The sequence below is a fragment of the Bactrocera tryoni genome, chromosome 2, assembly GCF_016617805.1.
Source record: "Bactrocera tryoni isolate S06 chromosome 2, CSIRO_BtryS06_freeze2, whole genome shotgun sequence".
NCBI classification, from domain to species: domain Eukaryota; kingdom Metazoa; phylum Arthropoda; class Insecta; order Diptera; family Tephritidae; genus Bactrocera; species Bactrocera tryoni.
The window spans coordinates 50,682,711-50,704,082 of record NC_052500.1 but is presented as its reverse complement, the minus strand read 5'-3'; the positions used below and the strand labels follow the sequence as shown (position 1 = coordinate 50,704,082).

The 21,372-nt window shown below is 36.0% G+C and overlaps 1 protein-coding gene and 2 non-coding genes across 4 annotated transcripts; 2 read left to right on the top strand and 1 right to left on the bottom strand.

Annotated features, from left to right (window-relative positions):
• The first annotated feature begins 4,326 nt into the window (after positions 1–4,326).
• Trnaa-cgc lies at positions 4,327–4,398 on the top strand. Its single transcript has one exon. It is a non-coding gene; the product is annotated as a tRNA-Ala (tRNA).
• Positions 4,399–5,432: 1,034 nt separating this feature from the next.
• Positions 5,433–5,504, top strand: Trnaa-cgc. The gene has a single exon. It is a non-coding gene; the product is annotated as a tRNA-Ala (tRNA).
• A 9,656-nt stretch (positions 5,505–15,160) lies between these two features.
• On the bottom strand, positions 15,161–17,293 carry LOC120769348. Of its 2 annotated transcripts, none has more exons than XM_040096310.1 (8): positions 17,164–17,293; positions 16,953–17,096; positions 16,833–16,891; positions 16,430–16,660; positions 16,085–16,378; positions 15,904–16,030; positions 15,701–15,834; positions 15,161–15,568 (listed from the first exon to the last, which is right to left on the bottom strand). In XM_040096310.1, the coding sequence occupies exons 1-8, from the start codon at positions 17,246–17,248 to the stop codon at positions 15,233–15,235; spliced, it is 1,410 nt and encodes a 469-aa protein (XP_039952244.1). In that variant the 5' UTR covers positions 17,249–17,293; the 3' UTR covers positions 15,161–15,232. The 2 variants fall into 2 exon arrangements, with proteins under 2 accessions (XP_039952244.1, XP_039952245.1); XM_040096311.1 differs by having other exon boundaries at positions 16,833–16,888.
• Positions 17,294–21,372: the final 4,079 nt, after the last annotated feature.

Below are 21,372 nucleotides of genomic sequence, written 5' to 3'. Positions count from 1 at the left end.
TCTATATGTTTATTAAAAGGAAAAGAAATAAAACTGCAAATGACGTTCGGGCTGCTGTCGTTTTGGTGCTGCTATTCGAGCCCGATGATTCGGCGCTCGGCTGCTGAGCTGCTGTCCAAAGTGTCGGCGGACATCAACGCTGACAAGCGCTGTCAGTTGTGCTCTGAATGAAGCAAGCTGAAGCGCAATAAGCGTAGCTATGTACATATGTATGTATGTGTGTGTATATAAGTGTGTTTAGTCCCTCTCATTCGCTAACACTTTGCACTTATTCCGAATTATTTCGGTTGCCTTTTTATTTTGCAGCTTTTTTCATTATTTTTTAATGAGGAAATTCGTGTAGTCGTATGCAGAATGCACGCAGTGGTCCGTTCGTCCGTCCAGCTGTCTGACTGTTTGTGTGATCTAACCTCGCATTTGCACATTTGCGAAAAAATGCTTTGCATGCCACTGCCATTGCCGTTGCTGACACAATGCTGATGACGTTGGCGGTTGCTTGACTGGCTGCTTGGCTGGCTGGTGACGGCTGATAGGTGATGGTGGCTGATGCTTGATGGGCACCGAGAGATGTTTGATATGCGCGCGAATTGTAGCTGCCGTTGAGTGTTGATGCCACACATTGTTGTTGCTGCTGCTGCTGTTGGTGCAGTGGTTGCAGGCCGCTTCATACCGCTTGACGTTTGACAGTTGACGGTTGATGCCTGATGTAAAAGTGAATGAGCCATGAATCACATCAGACATCTTTTAATTAAAACAAACAACATTGTTTCCTTCGCCTGTTGCTGCAATCACTTTGTAGTGCCTGTTAGTGTAGCGCTGCCGATTTTTTCCCGAAAAGAGTATGAAAATATGCAAAATTATGTGTTATTGTGCAAATATTTAGCATTTTACTAAATATATAGGCTCTGACGAGTTGTGTAAATATATAATGAAATGTGAGAAAGTTGAAATTATTAATTCAAAATGATAAATAGGAAACACTGCGTAAACCTATGTAATGTTATAGCTAAGTGAGAGAACCTCAGTGTGCATTGTGTTTAGGAGTAGTTATCATTGCAACTTTTTTTATCATATCCATTCATCAATCGAGTGCATCCAAAACCCGAAGTAAAGCAAAAAGTGTCTCATATCGCTTTTTATGTTCCTCATAGCTCTTGACGATGTGCCCAACAATTCACTAACTAGCAAATGTGCTGGTGGAACCTCTACGAACATCTAGAAGAAGTATCGTACTCGGATGATATCGGACTGCTTTCTATCGAAAGATCGATTCTCCAAGATTCGTTTGAATGATGATTTCATTCATTTCACTACTAAGAGATTAAACAAAGAGCGGAATTCTGCTACCTTGGTAGCACAACTATTTATAAACCTGGCGGCACGTGGCTGTTGCTGATCGCACGTGGACTGGTATTTGTAGTCTTTTGTGAAACCAAAGAAAAAAGGAGTTCCCGTGTTCGAACTTACAAATTAGTCAAACGCTTAGTAGCTAATACAAATCTGGACAGGCGATTAATTTCCACTCTCGCCAGTTCGGTGGGTTGTCTGAAGGTATGTGCTCCCAAGTGTTTAAGTCTTAAACTCCCAAACACGGGACAGTCAAGAAGGAAGGTCATCTTCTTCCATACAGCTTCCGCAAACGGCGTCTGGTAAGATTTACAACTTTACAGCATGGACGTCAATAGGACAATCTCCTGTTAAAAGCCTCACAACTAGGCAGAGGCCAGCCTTACTGAGAGTAAAGAGATCACTAGATCTCCTGCATTCGATCTCAAGTCAAAAGGCTTTTGCGACAGCACATTTACTGTTGGTAGCTCAGCGCTGGCCAAGCTTCCGCGAAGCCCAGCTATCTATTAGTAGAACACAAGAGAATACGGGAGCATCGACTAGCTCCTATTCTACCGATAGCAGGTTTAAGGTGCCTTTCCTTGCTAGTTCATCAGCTTTACAATTACCTGCGATTAATCTATGGCCCGGCACCCACACCAGTCTTATCACAACGACACTCAATGCTATTGATAGTGAGGTTAGGCATTCCTTGACCAACCCTGAACGCACTGTAAATGTGTTCAAGGCTAGTGTCGTCACTCTGCTCACTCGCTGAGTGAATGGACACTTCTCTGTAGAAGGCCGAACTCCGGAGCAGCAGATTTACTGCTACCTTAAGGGCTGCAACCTCGGCTTGGAAAAAAACTGCAATAGTCAAGAAGTCTGAAGCTGGAGTTTATAGAGAGCTCCTGACAATAAACCCCTCCACCAACATTCCCCAATCTGGCTCCTCTACAGCAGAATAAGGTAATGGATGCCTTTTTTGCTCTTTCTTCGCTATTCGGCTTCTATTACAGTTTCCTATCCAGATGAGCCATAGATATTTTATTGTATGCGCCGGTTGCAGACGGATGTCTCCCATTTGCGGCAGTGGTGCCGGGATCTTATATATTATAGTAAAAAATAAAAACCACTTCGGTTTTACTTGAGTTGATGGCGAGACCACTTCCGACCGCCCAATTTGCTACGACGTTGAGATACCCCTGCGTTAACTCGTATACGTTACTCAGGAACATTTCTTTGACCATAGATCCTACATCGTCTGCATAGGCAATCACCCGGCAACCACAATTTTCAAGTCGTAAACGACCAGGAGCCATAGTAGAGGAGAGAGAACTCCACCTAGTGGGGTTCCCCTACTCACATTTCGTTGAGCACATGCGTTGCCCCATTCTGTTTCAATCACTTTGTCGCACAGAAGACTGAGAATGAGGTGTCTGAGGCTTGATTCAAACCCAAGACCATCCACAGCAGTGCCGGCTGCTTACGGTAGGACATTATGGAAAGCTCCCTCAATATCAAGGAATGTCTAAACAGCGAAATCTTTAACCATAATGGTTTCCCAAGCCATGACACGATAGTATGCAAGGGAGAGTTTTTAGTAAAAAGGAGGAGAGGCTGATTCGCATAGATAGGTGCCAACCAGCTGCATGACTCCTTAACAATCTGTTGCAGCTGCACTGATATGATGCCATCCCGTCCCAGTCGTCACTGCAGGACGCTCTGATTTTTGCGAGTTCTATAGTCCACCATAGAGGTTTGTATTCCTAGGATTCTAAAAGACTTTTTATCCGGATATTGTCCGACTAGACTGAACCCAATATATCAGAAAAGGAGTGAGATCAGTGGGGCAATTCCGTTCGTTTTTTCGATCAAACACGACTTAAAAGAAGAGATATTCCTGCGTATTAAAGAGCGACGTATCACCAAAACAGCTCAATCACTTGACTGAGCCTGTCTAGTTTTTAAATAGATTTAAGATTTTATAACTTATTGTTAGGCTTGAAGAAAAAGCAGATCCAGCAGATCCAATAAATAAAATAATTTGACAAAAAAAAAAAAATTTACTAAATTATTTTTTTTCTAAACACATTTCATTTGAAAAACAAAATTACGAGCATACCCTTCACAAAGAAAAAGTTGTATGCTATAGTGGTTTGATCTGAACAAATTCTCACTTCGTCCGTCTATCGGTATATACATACATATGCGAAATAGTCATTCAGTGTTTGAGGTGTTGATCTACATTTTTGCACCCGGCCTTCTCCTACCAAGAAGCTGCATATTTGTCGGAACGGACGATATCGGGTCAGTATAGCACATAGCTGTCATACAATTTGAACGATCGCAATCTACTGCTAGTATGTCAAACTTTTTTATTTGAGGAGATACCTTTACCAAATTTGGTAAAAGCTACTGTCTTCTAGGGCAACTTTTTTGTGAAGGGTATTCTAGCTTCCTTGCAACCGAAGTTAGCGTTTATTGTTGTTTTATGTTATAAAATACACTATTTTGTTCGATAAATGTGCTTCAGCCAGATTGTTTTCCGAAGCATGCTTGACAGTAGAGAGTAACGTTTGTGCACAATTATTCTAAAAATAATTAACAAAAACAATTTCATATAATAATTAATCTCTCCGCATATTGCCAGCTGATAATACGCTCTCTGACGCTCATTGTTCACATACTGTCCAGCAATACCAAATCAAAGCAACAACTGAGTTGGCATGAATGTATCTGTTGCTTTTGCTATATTCTTTTACAAATATTATTTTGATTTTAATTTTGTTTTTACTTTTGTTCAAGCGTATTTCCCGCAGTTCGTGCCAAACTCTCTAGCGCAGCGTCATTCATGCGTATGGGGCTAATAGATTTTTGTTTAACAACAAGCGGCTATTCACTCATTACACCTTTTGGTGCGCTTACTCATCATATTATTTAAACCATACGCTTGGCGGTGAAGCTATTTACTACCTTTTGATGTTATTGTGTGCTCATGGGGGTGTAGCTCAGTGGTAGAGCGCTCGCTTCGCATGTGAGAAGTCCCGGGTTCAAACCCCGGCACCTCCATTTGTACTAGTGTGGAATGGGATTAGTATTTCTCTACTCCCATTCCACCCGTGCGATAACATTTATGCGCACACTAGAGTAAAATGTAGTATTTTGAGCAGCCGTTTAAGTGGAATTGTTTTAAAAAGTTTTTGCTTAGAAAGTATTTTGTATAATCGTGAATAATGAAAAAAGATAATGAGCACATACTCGTAAATTAATTCGGAGTGAACTATTTGGAGAATATGCTACTGTGATCAAATTGAAAGGTGAATTTTTAATTTATCGCTTGTTTTTCAAATCGGTAAATATTTTTTCTGAAAGTTGGTAGTACTGTTAGTGACATCTATGCTAAATTTCACGTCAAATATTCATTAGTAGTTGAGCTACGCGTCGTTTTGTGAGTTTCTAAAAGTGAATACTTCGATTTTTACTATGTATGAATTTATTGAGCAATTCTTTGTGCGATAATGCCCCTTCTCATACTGCATTGGTTATTCGTGATCATTTCGGCACATTTTCAACTAACATCGTACCGCAACCACTCATCCAGCACATTCACATGACCACTCCGAGGAAACCGCTCTGACTCAATTGAGCATATAAAAGCTGAATTAAAGAAGGCCATCACGACGAAGGATTTTTCCAAGTGCTATGATGACTGGAAAATTCGTTGGCAGTATAGTTTTGCTTACAGTCATCTAAAGGCTGTTTCTTGCTAATTTTGTGTTGCTTAAAATCTCGCCAATTTATGCTCCAAACTTACTTGTCTCATCCTATATTCCAATAGTGTCAACCTTTCTAACGTAACATATCAGATCATATGTACTTTTGCATCTTACTTGGATTATAAGCAACTGCTTATTTTATGGTATATTTTTTGTTACTTCTCCTCTCTCTCTTTTGGCACATGTTTTCTTTTTTGAGCACAAAATGTGGATAAGCTTTGGCCAAAACTGGCAATTACTTTTATGACCTTAGAATTGTGTATGTAGGTATTTACATGTGTAAGCCCTATTTGCACCGTTAACATGCGCATATGGCTAGAATATCACGGGGGTGTAGCTCAGTGGTAGAGCGCTCGCTTCGCATGTGAGAAGTCCCGGGTTCAAACCCCGGCACCTCCAGTATAACCGAGAAAAATTTTTTACGATGACCAGAAGGGTTTAAAGTCCTCTGATGAATTATACCTTCTAAGCACTGGAAAAGCTTTCCACTTTAGAATTCTAATATTATAATGTTAAAAATCATCAAAATTCATTATTAAGAGCAGTTTTCTCAATATCTGGTTAGCTATCATTTGTCAGTTAAGTTCTGGTTGACCATTAACCAACACTACTCTTTCGGCAAAAAACTTTTTTGAAACCATAACTTAACTGGCTACTAATCAGACATTGAGAAGACGGCCCTAAAGATGTTAAGTACATAAGTCCCATGACTTCTGACTTAATCACATTGACTTGACAATAATATTTTAAAAATTTTAATATACACAAAGTTTTTACGTTTCTGCAAATCTGAAACATTTGTATTAGCTAAAATAGTACTATTATGTTTTATTATATACATATGTATATACATATATTATGTAAACACTCTTAGGAGCTATACATTGCACTGTTTGGAACCGCTCAAAAAAGGCTTAATACAAATAATAATTTATGGCTGCCACACAAGTTAGTGTAACCAAATTTTATGGATTGAATTTGGTTTTGCCATCCATTTGTTACTACTGACGAAAAGTAGATCACTCACGGCAATGTCAAGAGAAAACATGGGTGATAATAGTGGCCAATCCAAGATTGGCGGTCAGTTCCGCCATTCGGACTCGTGTTGATCACAATTGACAGAGATTTTCCAGAAGTTTCGGGATGGGATGTTCTTATGCATCCACCTTATAGTCCGCTATAAAATAGCTTTGACCATTGCTGACCTTAATAAGTGAAAAAAAGGTATTTTATCTATAAATTTTTAAGTTAAGTTCTAAAAATATAATTTTTGCCCTTACTGCAGTTAACAAAATGTCCAAAATTTCAAAGATACATAAAAGGCAAGCCATGTCTTTGAAAGTAAAATTAAACATTTTGGGCTGTCTGGCAAGAGGGGAAGGTTCAACGTCTGTGGGCAAGGATTTTGGCTTAAACGAAGCTACTATCAGGACCATTAAGAAAAATGAGAATGAAATGCGGAAATCTGTCATCAGTTCATCAAAACATAGTTCCAAAAGATTGTCATACATTAGAGATGAAGTGTTAGTAAAAATGTGTAGTGTTTTGGATTGAGGATTTATTGCAAAAGAGTATACCTGTAGATGGAAATATTATAAAGAAAAAGTCACTACGAATTTACAAGCAACTGCGGATATCTGAGCCATCAACAAGTCGCCAAGATAAGAGAAAGGAATTTTCTGCGAGTGATGGATGGCTAACAAGATTTCTCAAAAGAAGCGCATTTCATAATTTAAAAATTAAAGGAGAAATCACATCAGCAGCTGAAAAGGCAGCTGAAACCTTTCCAGCAAAACTAGCCAAAATAATTGAAGATGGGGCTATGTCCCCGATCAAATTTTCAATGCCGATGAAACGGGTTAGTGGGTTTAAAGTTGCTAAAGATCGGGTAACATTTTTAATTTGTAGCAACGCTTCTGGTGACAAAATTGTAAAGTCTCTTCTAATTAAGACTAATTAAAAACATGCAAGAGTTCCCGGTTCATTGAAAGGCGAATAAAAAGGCCTGGTTGACAGCAGGTTTATGTATTTACGGAATGGTTTGAAGAATGCTTTGTTCCTCTGAAGTTAAAATATAACAGTAATATCTTGATTTTAAAGTGCTTTTGCTTATAGATAATGCGCCAAGTCATCCCGTTTTAGAACATCCAAATGTTCAAGTAATATTTTTGCCACCTAATACCACTTCCTTGATTCAACCATTAGATCCGGATATAATTGCTACGTTTTAGCTTAGTTATATTCAACGGGCATTCCAACATATTTTAGATGCAGTAGAGAAGGACAACCTCACGATCGTTGATGAATGGAAAAAATATTATATTTTGGATTGCATTACATCTGCTTCAATGGCCAAAAAAGAGTTAGGGGTATCAACATTAAATTCCTGCTGGAAAGCACTTTGGCCAGAATGGGTCAAGAGTGATACCTCAGTGCCCCAATCATCGATGAAGACTTCTGAAATAAAAGCCTTGGCACACGAAATCGGAGGAGAAGGATTTGAGGACTAACAAATTGAAGCTGTCGACGAATTAATGGTAGATAAACCTCTAGATGATGATTGTGTGATAGAATTAATAACAGATGACGGCAAAACGACGGCTTTTAATAGCAATAACGACGAGGAGACCGATATATGTCAACTAACTGCTAGTTTAATTGATGACGGTCTAACAATTGGTAAAAGTATGATGAATTATTTCTTAAAAAATGATCCTAATATGAAACGTCGCCTGAAATTCGAGCGAGATGTTATAAAGAGTTGTATAAAGAACTTCAAAAATAAATAGGTCAACTTTGTATAAAAGATTTTTTAATAAAATGTCGACGGCGCAAGACCTTTCGGAAAGTAGTCCAACAATTCAAAACTCTATTACCGGACGAAAGTCACCATTGGATAATTTGATGGATATCGCCAGTGATGATACCGACTTTAGTCCAGTTCGTCGCAAACAATTGCGCTTGTTATCAAGTAGCGACGAATAATTATGTATTATGTAAATATTTTTTCTTTATTTCTATTCTAATTTTTCGGTTCTTAATTCTAAATTCGCAGTTTTCTTTTGTTTTTTGCTTGCTCAAACCAAAAAGAGTTGGGTGTATATAACCCTATATTTATTTCAATTGGCTTTAGGTGGCACAAACAACCGCTAGGTGAACAATTCTATCATACTTTGTAGAAACATGTTGCAAGAGTATAACAAATGTAAGACACATCTAACCATGAAATCTGATGGTACAGGTTTTCTTATAGTTAGTATATGTATAAACCTTAGAAACATTTATACAAACGAAGCCTTGAACATAAAGCACGCCTAAGTGGAATTAATTTTACCATACTTATGACATTGTGCAGCGAATCAACTCATAATTAGCTGAGAGAAATTAAGTTAGCGGTTCTTTTGGCTTCTAATTTCAGTGTTAATGGCAGTGGGACGCAGTAAAATCTCTGCGCCCCTCCAAATATCGAAACGAGGATACGTCAACGACAGATCGACGACAAATAATGATGACAGAATGTGGAGTACAACTCATTTGATGTCAACATTTGCAAGCCCCCTACAGCTATAGACCCTAAACACACACAAACACACTTGTATGGCACATTTGCTCATTCAGTTTAATTACACACAAAATCGCATGCACAGCGGCATTTATTGCCGACAACTTCAAAACGATCATAAACATCATCATCAACAGCAGCGTTGATGGCGGGCAAAAACAAAAACAAAATCAAATAACAGCACAACAAAGATGCAATCGACAACAGGAGTCGTAACGATAATATTAATAGCGACACATGAAGAAGATATTTCCAGTAGCAACAACCCATCCGCACATCCAGACATTGTGACGAAAGAAAAAAAGAAACGACATGGAGCACACACGGCCCATGCTGCTCCAATGTACAATGTTGCGCTCTTCTTCCTTATTCAAGGTACTACGTTTTGAAGAAATTTGAATGGGGCACTCAGCCTCATAAACGGCAATGCATTGTCGAAGGAGTGAGTATTGTGTTGCTATAAAAAAGAACAAAAAAAATAGTTAAGTCGTCGTAGACGTCCACGCAGCAATGGATGCGGCAGTAGCGATGGCAGTGGCAGCGCCAGCACTTTTCGGCCGTTTGATCTTTGCATTGTTTGTATACAAGTTGATGGCTTGTGTTGATGGATGCGAGCGCACAATTTGCTTTGATCATTTCCGCGGCGTACCGAATACGACATGTACAACAACAACACCACCGATTTTACCAACCGCACACAATGCTGCATTGTTGCTGTTGTTGTTGATGATCATGACTCGTTTCGTTTAGCTCCTTGTTGGCTGCTGCCGGTCAAAATCGAAATTTACGAGTTTCCATTGAGCGCCGTCTATTAAGTTTTTCTTCGTACGACTTCTATTCGCGTACACATACATACGTACACACATGGGTAGATACATATGTATGTATGTATGATTATATTTTTTAACGTAGGTGTTAATGCGCTTGTGGCAATTATGAAAACTCACAGACTCATCCTCCCACATAAATATAAGTTTGTAGATACACACACATACATGCTCTGCTGCACTTAATTTGATGGAGGTATTGTCCATTGAATTGTGAAGCAATATTTTATAAATCACTTTTTTCTATACTGTTGCAACATGTTGCTACAGAGTATAATAGTTTTCTTCACCTAACGATTGTATGCACCACCTAAAACTAAATTATCAGGATGAAGAGACGCGTCGATCTCAGGGTGGTTCTCTGTCTGTTTGTCCGTCAGCGCAAGCTGTAACTTGAGTAAAAATTGAGATATATAAATGAAACTTAACCCACATGTTCCACCGCAAAAAAGTAAGGCAGAGTTCGTAGATGGGTGTAATTGGATCACTGTCCCGTCCCCAAAACTCCTTTAATAGAAAGCGTATAAAGTGTCATATCTAAGCATTTAATTAATCTGTAGTACTGTAATTTGGTACAAAGGTTTGCAATAGTAATGGCACCGCCCTCTCGCTCAAGATAAATCCTAGGAACCCCTATCGACAGTATGAAAATGTACGACATCGGACCATAACCACGCTCACTTTCCTTATTAATTATTATATTATATTAAAAAATATTTAAAGTGCGATGAATCAATAAAAGACATAAGATTTTACACTCGAGATGATGTGAGAGAATGCTCGATAAGAGCGGTGGTAAAAACTGAACGACGGACGTGGGACCGCCCACTTTAAGATGAAATTACGAATTTTGGGATCCGTCCTACCATATTTGGTACATGACATACTTATGTAATATTGAAAAAATGGGCGGACTGCAACCACGTCCACTGTCCATATAAATACAAGGTGCTTTCGAAAGTAAACAGGACTTAAAAAAAACAAACAGAACAAATGGTTTTTTCGGCAAAATCAATTTATTTTATTCAAAATAGTCTCCTTCTGCTTCATTACAGCTTTTTGCATGGTACAAAAGCATGTCGAACGAATGTTTTAGCTCGTTGGCCGGTATGGCCGCCAGTATGCCGGTGCAAGCCTTTTGAAAGGCCTCTACGTCTACATAACGCTTTCCTTTCTATGGAATTTCCGGTGATCACGGATTTTGATTGTCCACATGTGAACCGTCATTTATGTCCTCACGACCATTTTAAAAACGTTGAAACCACTCTCGCACTCGTCTACGGGATAGGCAATCATTGCCATAAATTTGTTTCATCCATTGAAACTTTTCGGTAAAAGTTTTACCAATTTTAAAACAAAATTTAATGTTGGCTCTTTCTTCGATGCTCATTTTCGCACGACAACACAAACATACTGACATTTCAAACGCAATAACTTCACTTCCAATCAATAAAATGTCATGAAATTCTTACTGGACAATCGATAAAGATAGCAGATTCTAACGCATTATTATTACGAATATTTGAACCTCAGTACCTATAGTTGCCTTTCTACCGCATATATCGGTCAATGTATGAGTATGTATGTATGTATACCTGTATATACTAATTGAAATTCAGGAATAAGCATTTCCTGACAATGGTGTGTCTGTGTGTCAAAAATAGGTTTAAGTTGATTAATGCTTTCCTTAGCTCCCATTTACCCAATACAACGTTTTTCGTACTTCCAGGCGACTTTATACCGCATGTATCGGCCAGCATGTCAGTTATCTAAACGAAAATGAGAGCGTCTTTAACTGACAACAGTGTGACTTTGTACCTAAAATGGATAAAATTGGGGGAAAACTTTACTTAGCTCCCATATAACTAAGAAATAACATATGGGTGACTTTATTCCATATGATTGGTGAGGGTATGTGAAGCATATTGATGAATCTCAGGAAACATTTTATGTTTGGTATAATGATTTTCCGTTGTCTAACAAACCTTATGTCGAGTACGTTGGTCAAGGTGAGAGTTTATTATGTATATATGTATATTGGTGTAATATAAATGATATGAAGGAGTAAGTAAAATAATATATATACTACATCTTCAGTAGTCAAAAAATAAGGTGACATTGTATTTATTTTGAAAATTTTTTATTTATTCTTCCAAATCAATTTCATCCCCTTCAAAGTAATCCCCTCCGAATGCATTGCATTTATGCCAACTGATTTTCCAAGCTTCGAAACGCGGGTTGTAGTCACTTTCCGGGATGGCCTTCAGTTCCGTCTTCGCTGCGGCTTGAATCTCCTCTATCGTATAAAAACGGTGTCCCCGGAGCGGTCTTTTGAGGTTGGTGAACAGCCAGAAGTCGCACTGCGCCAGATCAGGTGAATACGGTGGTTGCGGAACGATATGGGTTGAGTTTTCGGCGAAATGATCACGAATTCCAGTATGGAATGGTGCATTATCGTGGTGTAAAAACCAAGAATTGTCTTTCCACAATTCCGGCCTTTTTAGGCGGATAACGTTACACAAACGACACGTTCACGGCCGGCTTGGAACTCACTACACCACTTGTTTTATTTTTTTTTTTTAGGCATAGCCTCATCACCAAAGGCTTTCTGCACCATCCTCAACGTATCCGCAGCAGAAAATTGATTCCGTAAGCAAAATTTAATGCAAATTCTTTGCTCAACAAATTTCGACATCGCAAAAAACGAAAAACTCACTTTTAGCAGCCCACAAAACGAAACGTATCTCAAAAACTAATGAATATTTTGACATAAATGTGACTGACAGTACTACCAACCTAAAAAAGAAAATAATTCTCCAAATCCTTGGTCGCGCGCAGTTTAAATTCAAATGTAGTACACACAAAAAAGTTTTGGTGTCAAAACAGCACTCTTCGGTGTTGCTGTATATATAAACTAAAAAAGGTGTAAACTTAACACCAAAAGGAGTCAAAATAAATAACACTAAAAGGAGCAAGTTTGACACTAATGCGGAGTATTTGTAAACAGCACCTTAAAGTGTGATTTTAACTCCAATAAAGTGTTAATAAGAATTACACTAAAAAGTGTAATTTTAACTCTATTAAGTCTTAAATTTTGAGTGCAGTTTTAGCTCCAATAAAGTGCAAAAAAAATTTACACTAAAAGGTGTAATTTTAACTCTTAACTATTCCCCAAAATTTGCCCCCACATAAAGGCTGGAATGAAACGAAACTCGTTTTTAATTCATTTTTTATTCAGTTCAAAAACTATTTACATATATTATTTAGATAAAAATTACATCCGTTATTATTATGTATATATTAGAATTAATATGATAACAATCATAAGGCTTTTTAAATTTCAGGTTGTCAAAGGGGATTATCTCCTTATTTTTCGAAGGAGACACCTCGTAAATATTAAGAATATCATCAAAAGTTGTGGTAGTATAATATTGAACATAAAATAATATATTATTATTAATAATATAAATATCTTTTATTTGTGCAAATATAAGCGTTTCGTTTTCTCGTTTCAAATAAAGCATAAAGTCAGTTCTATAACGATATCCGTATTTATATTCAATCCAAGTTGAAGAATATATGTTACATGTTTCGTATTCTGGTAAAACCTTTGATAGACAAAATTTTACATTTTCATTTAGATTAGTACTATTTATAAAACTTTTTCTCCCTACTGATAATGCATTTATTAAAGTCGCTTTCCACAGCACGCTCATTTTCATCTGATACTTTTTCGCTAGCGATTTACATATGTTTTGAAAATTATTTGTGAGTTTCGCCTGCCTTAGAATTTCATGATGTTTAGCCTCATATCTCATGGCCCATGTATGGACAACAGGACCTAACTTTCTAATAACCGATGGGTAGTGCGTTAAAAAGTGGTGTTTAGGTAACAAATTTACTTTATATTGTTGTATAATACATTTAAGATGATCTTTTATGTTTTCTTTTAATACTTCAATATACTTTTTATGAATAATTGGAGACATGACTATATTAATAATTTTTAACAATGAAATTACTCCGTGCCATAAATTTGGCAAACGCGACTGAATATCGAAGAAAATTAGTGGAAAATGTATTATGAGGCATAAATTTTGAGAAGCAGTTAGTCCTATTGAAGTGTTTGATTTTTTTATAACAACCTTTGGGGGAACTTCAGTCCTATACAAAAACCCAAAATGAAAAGTCTGTATTTTATAGTTTATATTATCAATTGAAAGAATTTTTTCCTGTATTACCTTTTCAAAAAAGTGTTTTAAAATAAAGGGAACAGCACCTTCCAAAACATCATGCATTACATCAACGTTATTGTTTTCTATGCTGTGGTAAAAAGTTAATTGATTAAATGCCGATAATTCCTTTACACCTTTCGAAGCTTCCAACTCAGAATTATCAGCATGTGTACCTACAGAAAGCATTTTATCATATTCAGTCTTTTTCCTTAAAAGCTGAGGATTTTCCTCCAAGGTATGACTAGCTTCCTCACGGCTTGCGGTACAGAATCTGCAGTAATGCTTTGCACGAAACGAAGTGACAAAACCTAGACATGTATTCGCACCTAAATTGTCATGTGCTATAGAAACGATGGTACCTTTTAGATTAATCCCATTAACATTAAGCCCTACGCTTTCAAGAACTAGTAGATCCTTTACAATTGGATGAAGAATATCATTGAAAGTAACATTTTCATTTTTTAAATATGCGCAATTAAAAAGAGCCAACAAGTGAATATTCTCCAACTTTGAATTGTACTGATACGGTAAATTTCTAATTGTAAAATATAGTGCACCGATTTTATGCAAACCCTTTTTGCTTCCCAGCGGATTAACAATTTCAAAATCATCATAAAAAATTTGAATTTGTAAAGCGTTTGGATTCTGCTGAAAAAAATTGGATGAACTGAAATTCTCTGAACAGCAAAAATTCTCTAGCATCTCTAAACTGCACGTGTGATCATTATTAAAATACAAATTCGTAAAGAGCTCATTTTTAAAAAGATTTCTTAGTGTTTCGATTATCGGAATATATTGAAAGTACGTTTGAACGAAAACTCTAACTAAAGAATTACAATCCCTTCTTTTTTTCATTATCCAGCGACCTCCTAGAGAGCAAGGTATGGGTTGTACAAAATGAGCCGATTTTGAAATTATACCCTCTCTTTTAAATTTACTTGAGTATTTACTTAACTTATTTTTATAAGAAACTTTGAATCTATCGCAATTCATTTGGAAATGTCTCGTTTGTATTTCACTGTGTGCACATAAAATATAGCTCTTTAACTCTTCTATACCTTCGAAAAAAGCATTTTCAAAGTGCTTAATTAATTTGTTTGCACTGGCTTCTGTATTAGCATTGATGCTCAACTGTTCACAAAATACTGATAAGTACGATAATGATTCATCATTTTGTAATGATGCAGGAGGGGATTCTTCACTCGGGCAATGCAAATTAGTTAATGCGTTTGAGCATCCGGGGTTTGTATTTAGATCGATGCCATTTTGTGAGCTTTGGTTGTCCTCACAAACAGTTTTCGTATTTTTATCAATATCACATTGTGAAGAATGTCGACGTAATGAATTAAATGTACAAAAAGTCTTTTTACAGTTTTCGGAAGATGCACAAGCCAGCTGTAAACCATGCCTTTCAGAAAGAAAATGCTCGTGTCTTAAATGAAAGACAACAAATGATAATTTTTCAAAGAGTTTCTTACATATAAAACAAAAATATCCCATTTTTTAAATTACTGATCGTTCAGCATCAATTTTGCTTTTGAACTTCATATAGATCTCAAGAACTCGATTAGAACACTTTACATTCGGTTCAACTTTGTAAATGAACTTAGAAAAAAATTTTAAAAAGTTTGACAATGCTGGATCGAATTCTATATGGAATACATAAAATGACTTAAAATATAAATCAAATACCTCAATGAAAGTATATGTTATAGGCACATGTAAAGCTTTACCGTCAATTAAAATAAAATACTGAACAATTTCCTCCGTACTTTTTCCAGATGCTACGATTGTGGGCTGCTTGCTGTGTAATTCGAAGTCGTCTATGGGTGTATTTATCTAAAATTATAAAGATAGTTAAATTATTGGTTTTCTTATAGGACAAATTATTGCTACTTTATAATTTAAATTTGAATAAAAGCAGGACAACAGTTATAGTTTTATCGCAAACGTTACTCCATACATACTTACATTCTGAAAATTTATAAATTTATTGATGGTTGATTCGAAATTTACTCGTTTTTGTTTATTTTCCTTTGAGCGTAGTGTAAATGAAGGTAGTAGTCGTAGCAGATGTAAAAACGGTTTGATTTCAATAAACCACTCTAAAAATTCAAAATTTAAATCAGAATTTTTAATACATACATATGTATTTCCTAAGTGAAGATGCTCACCTGGTATTAAACAGCTTCCAATAGTATCTTTCAAAACGTCTCCTGTGAATTTTAAATAACTTCGCCAAGAAGTAATTAGGCTGTTGGCTATTAAACGATTGTAGCGCAGTTCAAAATCGAATGAAATCTGAAAATTGTTTACTAGTAATAAAGATTATTTTACAAATGTTGTCTTATATACCAGGGATGGATCGTATCGAAAAATCGGAAAAGCTTTCAAAACATCAAGATGTAGGGTGCAATATCGAATTCTCTCATTCAGCGTTGTTTTCAATTTTTGCTTTATATCTTCAGAGTTCCCTCCAACGACACAATTTCTGAAGAAATCTACATCAAATTCCTCTGCTGTGCTCTTACGTCCATCTGTATTTGATTCACTTGAACTCTGGCTAAGATTCGTGCGCCTTTTTCTATTAAAATTTTTTAGCTTTGAAACCAGGTATCCTGAATTTTCCGCGGGATTGTAAAAGAGATCCTGTGAAAAAAAAGATTATAATCGCCGTCCGTATTAAAAAAACTCACTTACAATTCCTCCTATCTCGCTTGCGCTGCATTTGTAAACTGGAAAATTGGCGATAATGGCTTTTGCAAGAGCTATTTTTTGTTGCCGAGATGGATAATTACCACAAACTTTGCGCAGAAAGTTTACAGCTTCACGCACCAATATTCGGCGTGAGGCATCACTTAATGTTTTTGTTTGGTTGTATTCCTCCAGTATATGAGCACCATCACCTTCCTTAAGAAAGTCCAATAATGCCTATGTAAATACAACAACTCAATATTTATAAACATTCAAATCTTTTATACTCGCTGAGCAGAATATGAACATTTATTGAATGCAAATGAACAATGCGACTAATTTGCGTGCAAATGCGATGTATGTAGCTAGTAGTTCATATTCTGCATATACGCCCATTTTTTATACTCACTTCATTTCCGATAGCTTCAAAACTAGAGCTTATTGCCTTGTCATTGAATTTATTTTCTGCTTAAGATTGTACATTGTAATTCATATTAGCACAAATAATTGGGATTTTGTCTTAGCTTACCTTTGTCTAAAATTTCTAGCAAAAAACAGGAGCAACTTCCAAACTGCTTAATTGTAGATACTATTTGGTCTTCCTCTATTGGAACTTTATCCCGGTCCAGAAATTTTATTGAGATATTGTACGCAATGCCGAATTTTGAACAAACTGTTGAAATGATAATGCAATAAAGGTTCACAAACTTTAACTATCCCACAAACAAGAAAAAACTTACTGAAATCACGCACATCTTTCGCTCTGGTATCTGTGTTTATATCAATGAGTTTTATCACATTCCCACTTTTCACTTTCACCAACATTTGCGTTTTTATTAATCAATTCTTTATTTCTTTAAAAATTTTAGTTATTTTGTCTGTTGAAGCACGAAATTTCCCGACTGATTTCAGATGAAGACAAAGCAAGCCATGATGAGCGAAATGAGATGGCACCATGATTGCCATGCATTTTTTCATGTGTAGTAGTTTCGAAAAGCAAATAATTTATGCGGGATTTTAATTGTATTTAGATAAATGCATATATTGCGCATAACCGCAGATTAAGAAAACCACATCAATTCCAATTATTATTGGTGTGTATTTGTTAATATTGAAATTGAAAAATAAATTCTTCTTAAACTATACTGTCGTTTGGGATTAAATTTTGCACCTTTTTACAGATGAACATTTATATATTATTCAACAATTTTTTAATACATACAGATGCACATAACAGCATAGGTACTATTAATCCGTGGTTGCTGAACATATTCTTTACCTTTTATGCTAAATATTTTATTATAAAACTAAACAAATATCTACTCATAAATGCACAAGTAACATATGTATGTACATACATTTGCTCCCATGTATGGGAATGTAAATATACCATAAGTCAATGAAAATATTTCATACTTAAGGTATATCTTGCATTATTTGATGGCAACCCTTTCTTTGCGGCCACGAATAACTGTTAATTTCGCTTGTTATATACATACAGATGTACGTACACTTGCGAGCACTTGAATAGAAACAAAAACTGATGTCGGAATAATTGGATTTTTCTATTTTTCAACATATTTTTTCTCGTTTAAAATGAAATAAAATTGTCCGTGGCTAAGTGATAGGCCTCAACATTTTACCATTGTGATTAAACGCTTTTTTGTCTTAGACCTTTCGAAAAATGAACAATTTTTATTTTTCGTATAGAAGAATTGACGTGCACATACAAAGAATAACTTCCTGCCTTACCATTAATTTTGAAATATATTTAAGTAGGCGCTTCTGTCTCTAGACAAATACAAACAAATTAAAAAACCGTCGGTAAATCGTGTCTGTAAAACATCATGATCCATCATTCAAACATTGTCTCTATCCATGTGCGAGTTAGTGTATACTGCCGATCATACATGAGATGGGAGACAGAGAGCGGTTAAAAGCGATTTTGAACATCGCGAGAATTTATTGCCAGATTGGGTAATTAATAAACCATAAGTTTACTCTAGGGAATTTTCGCATTGGTATGAGATGGGTATAGACGTAATCAGCAATTTGTCAACAATTTTTCAAGTTAAAACCAAATTAGTCGACAAAAGAAGGATATAAATTTTTATATATATAATTGTGATACTTTGCAAGAAAAGCAATTTGCATTTATGGCATACATCAAATTGCAAGTGGTGGATTGGTATTGTAGTCAATTTTTTTCTAACTTATGGTAACGCCATTTGTAATGAACAGCAATGCTGACTACCAAATAGTGTTAAGCTTATACTTTAAAGTGCAGATCAGCGAGCAAATTAGTAAAATGACTCCACATTTTCTCACGTTGCACTGTTTTGGTGTTACAAATGAGAATGACACCATAAATTAGTGTTAATATTGCTTCCAAAGGTGTAGAATTCACACTTTACTTTTTTGTGTGTATAATTGGATGCTTGGAGTTTGTAATGCTCAGCTTGACGGTTTGCACCTTGTGGTAACTATTACTTTGGCTTTGATTCTTGCAAATTGTACCCGAACATAGCCCCTTCTTAATTGTTACTTGTTATAATAAACTTTTTAACCTCTTCGTTCCTGCAAAACTCTTTTCAGTGAATATTCTCTTTAAGTTTGAGGACAGGAAATTTCATTGATTTCCGACTTAGTATCTTGATAAAACATGACTTTCTTAAATAGAATGGTACAATAAACGATGTTTTTGGTTATTTTTTTTATCCATTTAATTTAGGTTCGTCTGCTGCTGCTGAGATCGCATTTGGACACTATATGCAGCCCAACGTGAATTCATAAAATATAAATCTTGTAACAGATCTTTTGAGAAAATTTTTCGAAAACATTTAATTTCTATTCCCAATAGTTCGGTGGGATATCTACAATGGTGATCCCCCAAGCATTTATGTTTTCATTTCACAAATGTGGGACATTGAAAGAAAGTAAATGAAGTGAAGTAAGTTTCTCACTTTAGACAGTAAACATTGACATCGGACCACTGCCACGTCCAAAAAACCCCATTAAACGAAAACTTATAACCTAGTAGCAAGGTGCATCTGTGAGTTAAAATTAAAAAAAAAAACAACGTGGGGGTTGCCTCGACTTCTATAAGGTTTAATAGACATATCTCATAAAGCACTTAAGCACCTCAACGTTGTAAAATGGGATAAAATCGGGTAATAACTCCGCCCACTCGCTACTAAAAAACGGTTAAAACGGTTAAAAAAAACTGTTAAAGACTAATAAAAGCACGTTAAATAAATAAACAATTAGTCATATATGTATATACATATATAACAGATTTAATTTTTGCAGATGCTTCACCACACTATAAATCAGTATTTGATGTGTTTGCGCCACCAGATCAAAGCGTTTGTCTTCGACTCGATCATTTTCCAAATGCATAGAGCAACAATCAATACTTCACACCTGCCATCTTTATCCTCTTAGGCACAAACATCTCTACAAATTCATGTAAATGTGTTTCGCCTTTTTTATGGATGGAATTTTCTTTGCTTTCATGGCCAAATAAATTTATGTATGTATATGCTTATCATCTGCTCTCATCGCACTACAGCAATTTCGTGGAAAAATTTATTAAACAGAATTTCATTATTCACTAGATTTACTTCTTTCTGGCAGCACTCGCTGTTCGCTGTTTTGACTGCTTTATCTGCAACGCTTTTATTAAAAAACTTCCGATTTGTTTAAATTTCGGGCGGCTTGTTTAATTGTGAAGGCCCTCTGATGGAATTATATTGCTTGGCGTACCCACACACATTCATATTGGTATTTACGAATTTCTAACTACTACAAACACATGTATGTATGTATGTATTTACACAGGATAGCCCGCCCATATTTCAAGCAATCTAACGAGGTGTGCAGACCAAGCGTGGTCTTCGCCTCTACCAATGGCTGCTGTGGTAGCTCTGCTTTCAATCAAGTCGGTTAAAAAACCAGATAATTTTTTTTTCGTTGAATCGCCGCTTTTGATGTAAAAATTCGTAGAAGTGTCTATTTTGATTATAAATTCTTTTAACATCAATATTCTGTTCATCTTTATGTTGCTTCAATTATTCCATAATTTCGTAAATGTTTTATGAGGTGTAAAATTCGATAGGGCAACAATGTTTATTGCTGTGATATTTTAATTTTCCCCTCCTTCTTCTGCGCCTGCATTTCCCATACAAATGTAAATAAATAACACAAATTGCTTGGCGGTGCGCTTTGTTGGATTCGTAAATAAAACGTTTATGATTTTATTGAATTTTTTAGCATTTGGTCTGGTGCTTTATGTTAAACATAAATTATTTTCTGCTGCAGCCAAAGTAATCATAAATCCTTTTGACGTGTGTTCTCTGGAGAATAAGGTATGAAATTTTGCACTATAACGCTGAATAGAGGAAATTCTAACCTAAAGAGTTTTTCATTTTGTAGTACTAGTAGTAAATATGCTTTGAAAATCTTCGTTGTTAACTACAGTTGTGGGATAATGCAATACAATATTTCATAAACTGGTAAACGTTTATAAGTAGTATAAATAAATACATCTGAAAAGTTTTGCATATCTAACCGAGCTAAAGTAAATGATATGTTGGAGAAGATTGAGAAAAAATGTTGTCGGATGATTGCCAACGCAGGCTCCGTAGTTCTTATGGTGAATGGAAAATTACTGGCAAACGTAATTTAATATATTGGAACACGTAGAAAAAATCACTCTCGCTAAGCTGCTTAAACCTGTAAACCGATTAGATCACGACATTAATTGTGGTGATCTGCCACCTACGCTAACAATGGCACTCGTTATCAATGACTTTCTCAATGCTGCACTCTATCAAACCCAGAGGAACTCGATACTTTGAGGGCTGCATCTTTTTCAATTTGAAATCCTCAACAACGTCAACACCCTTATCAGACCGTCGACCCAAGCTCCAGTCGTTTCTTCTCGGCTC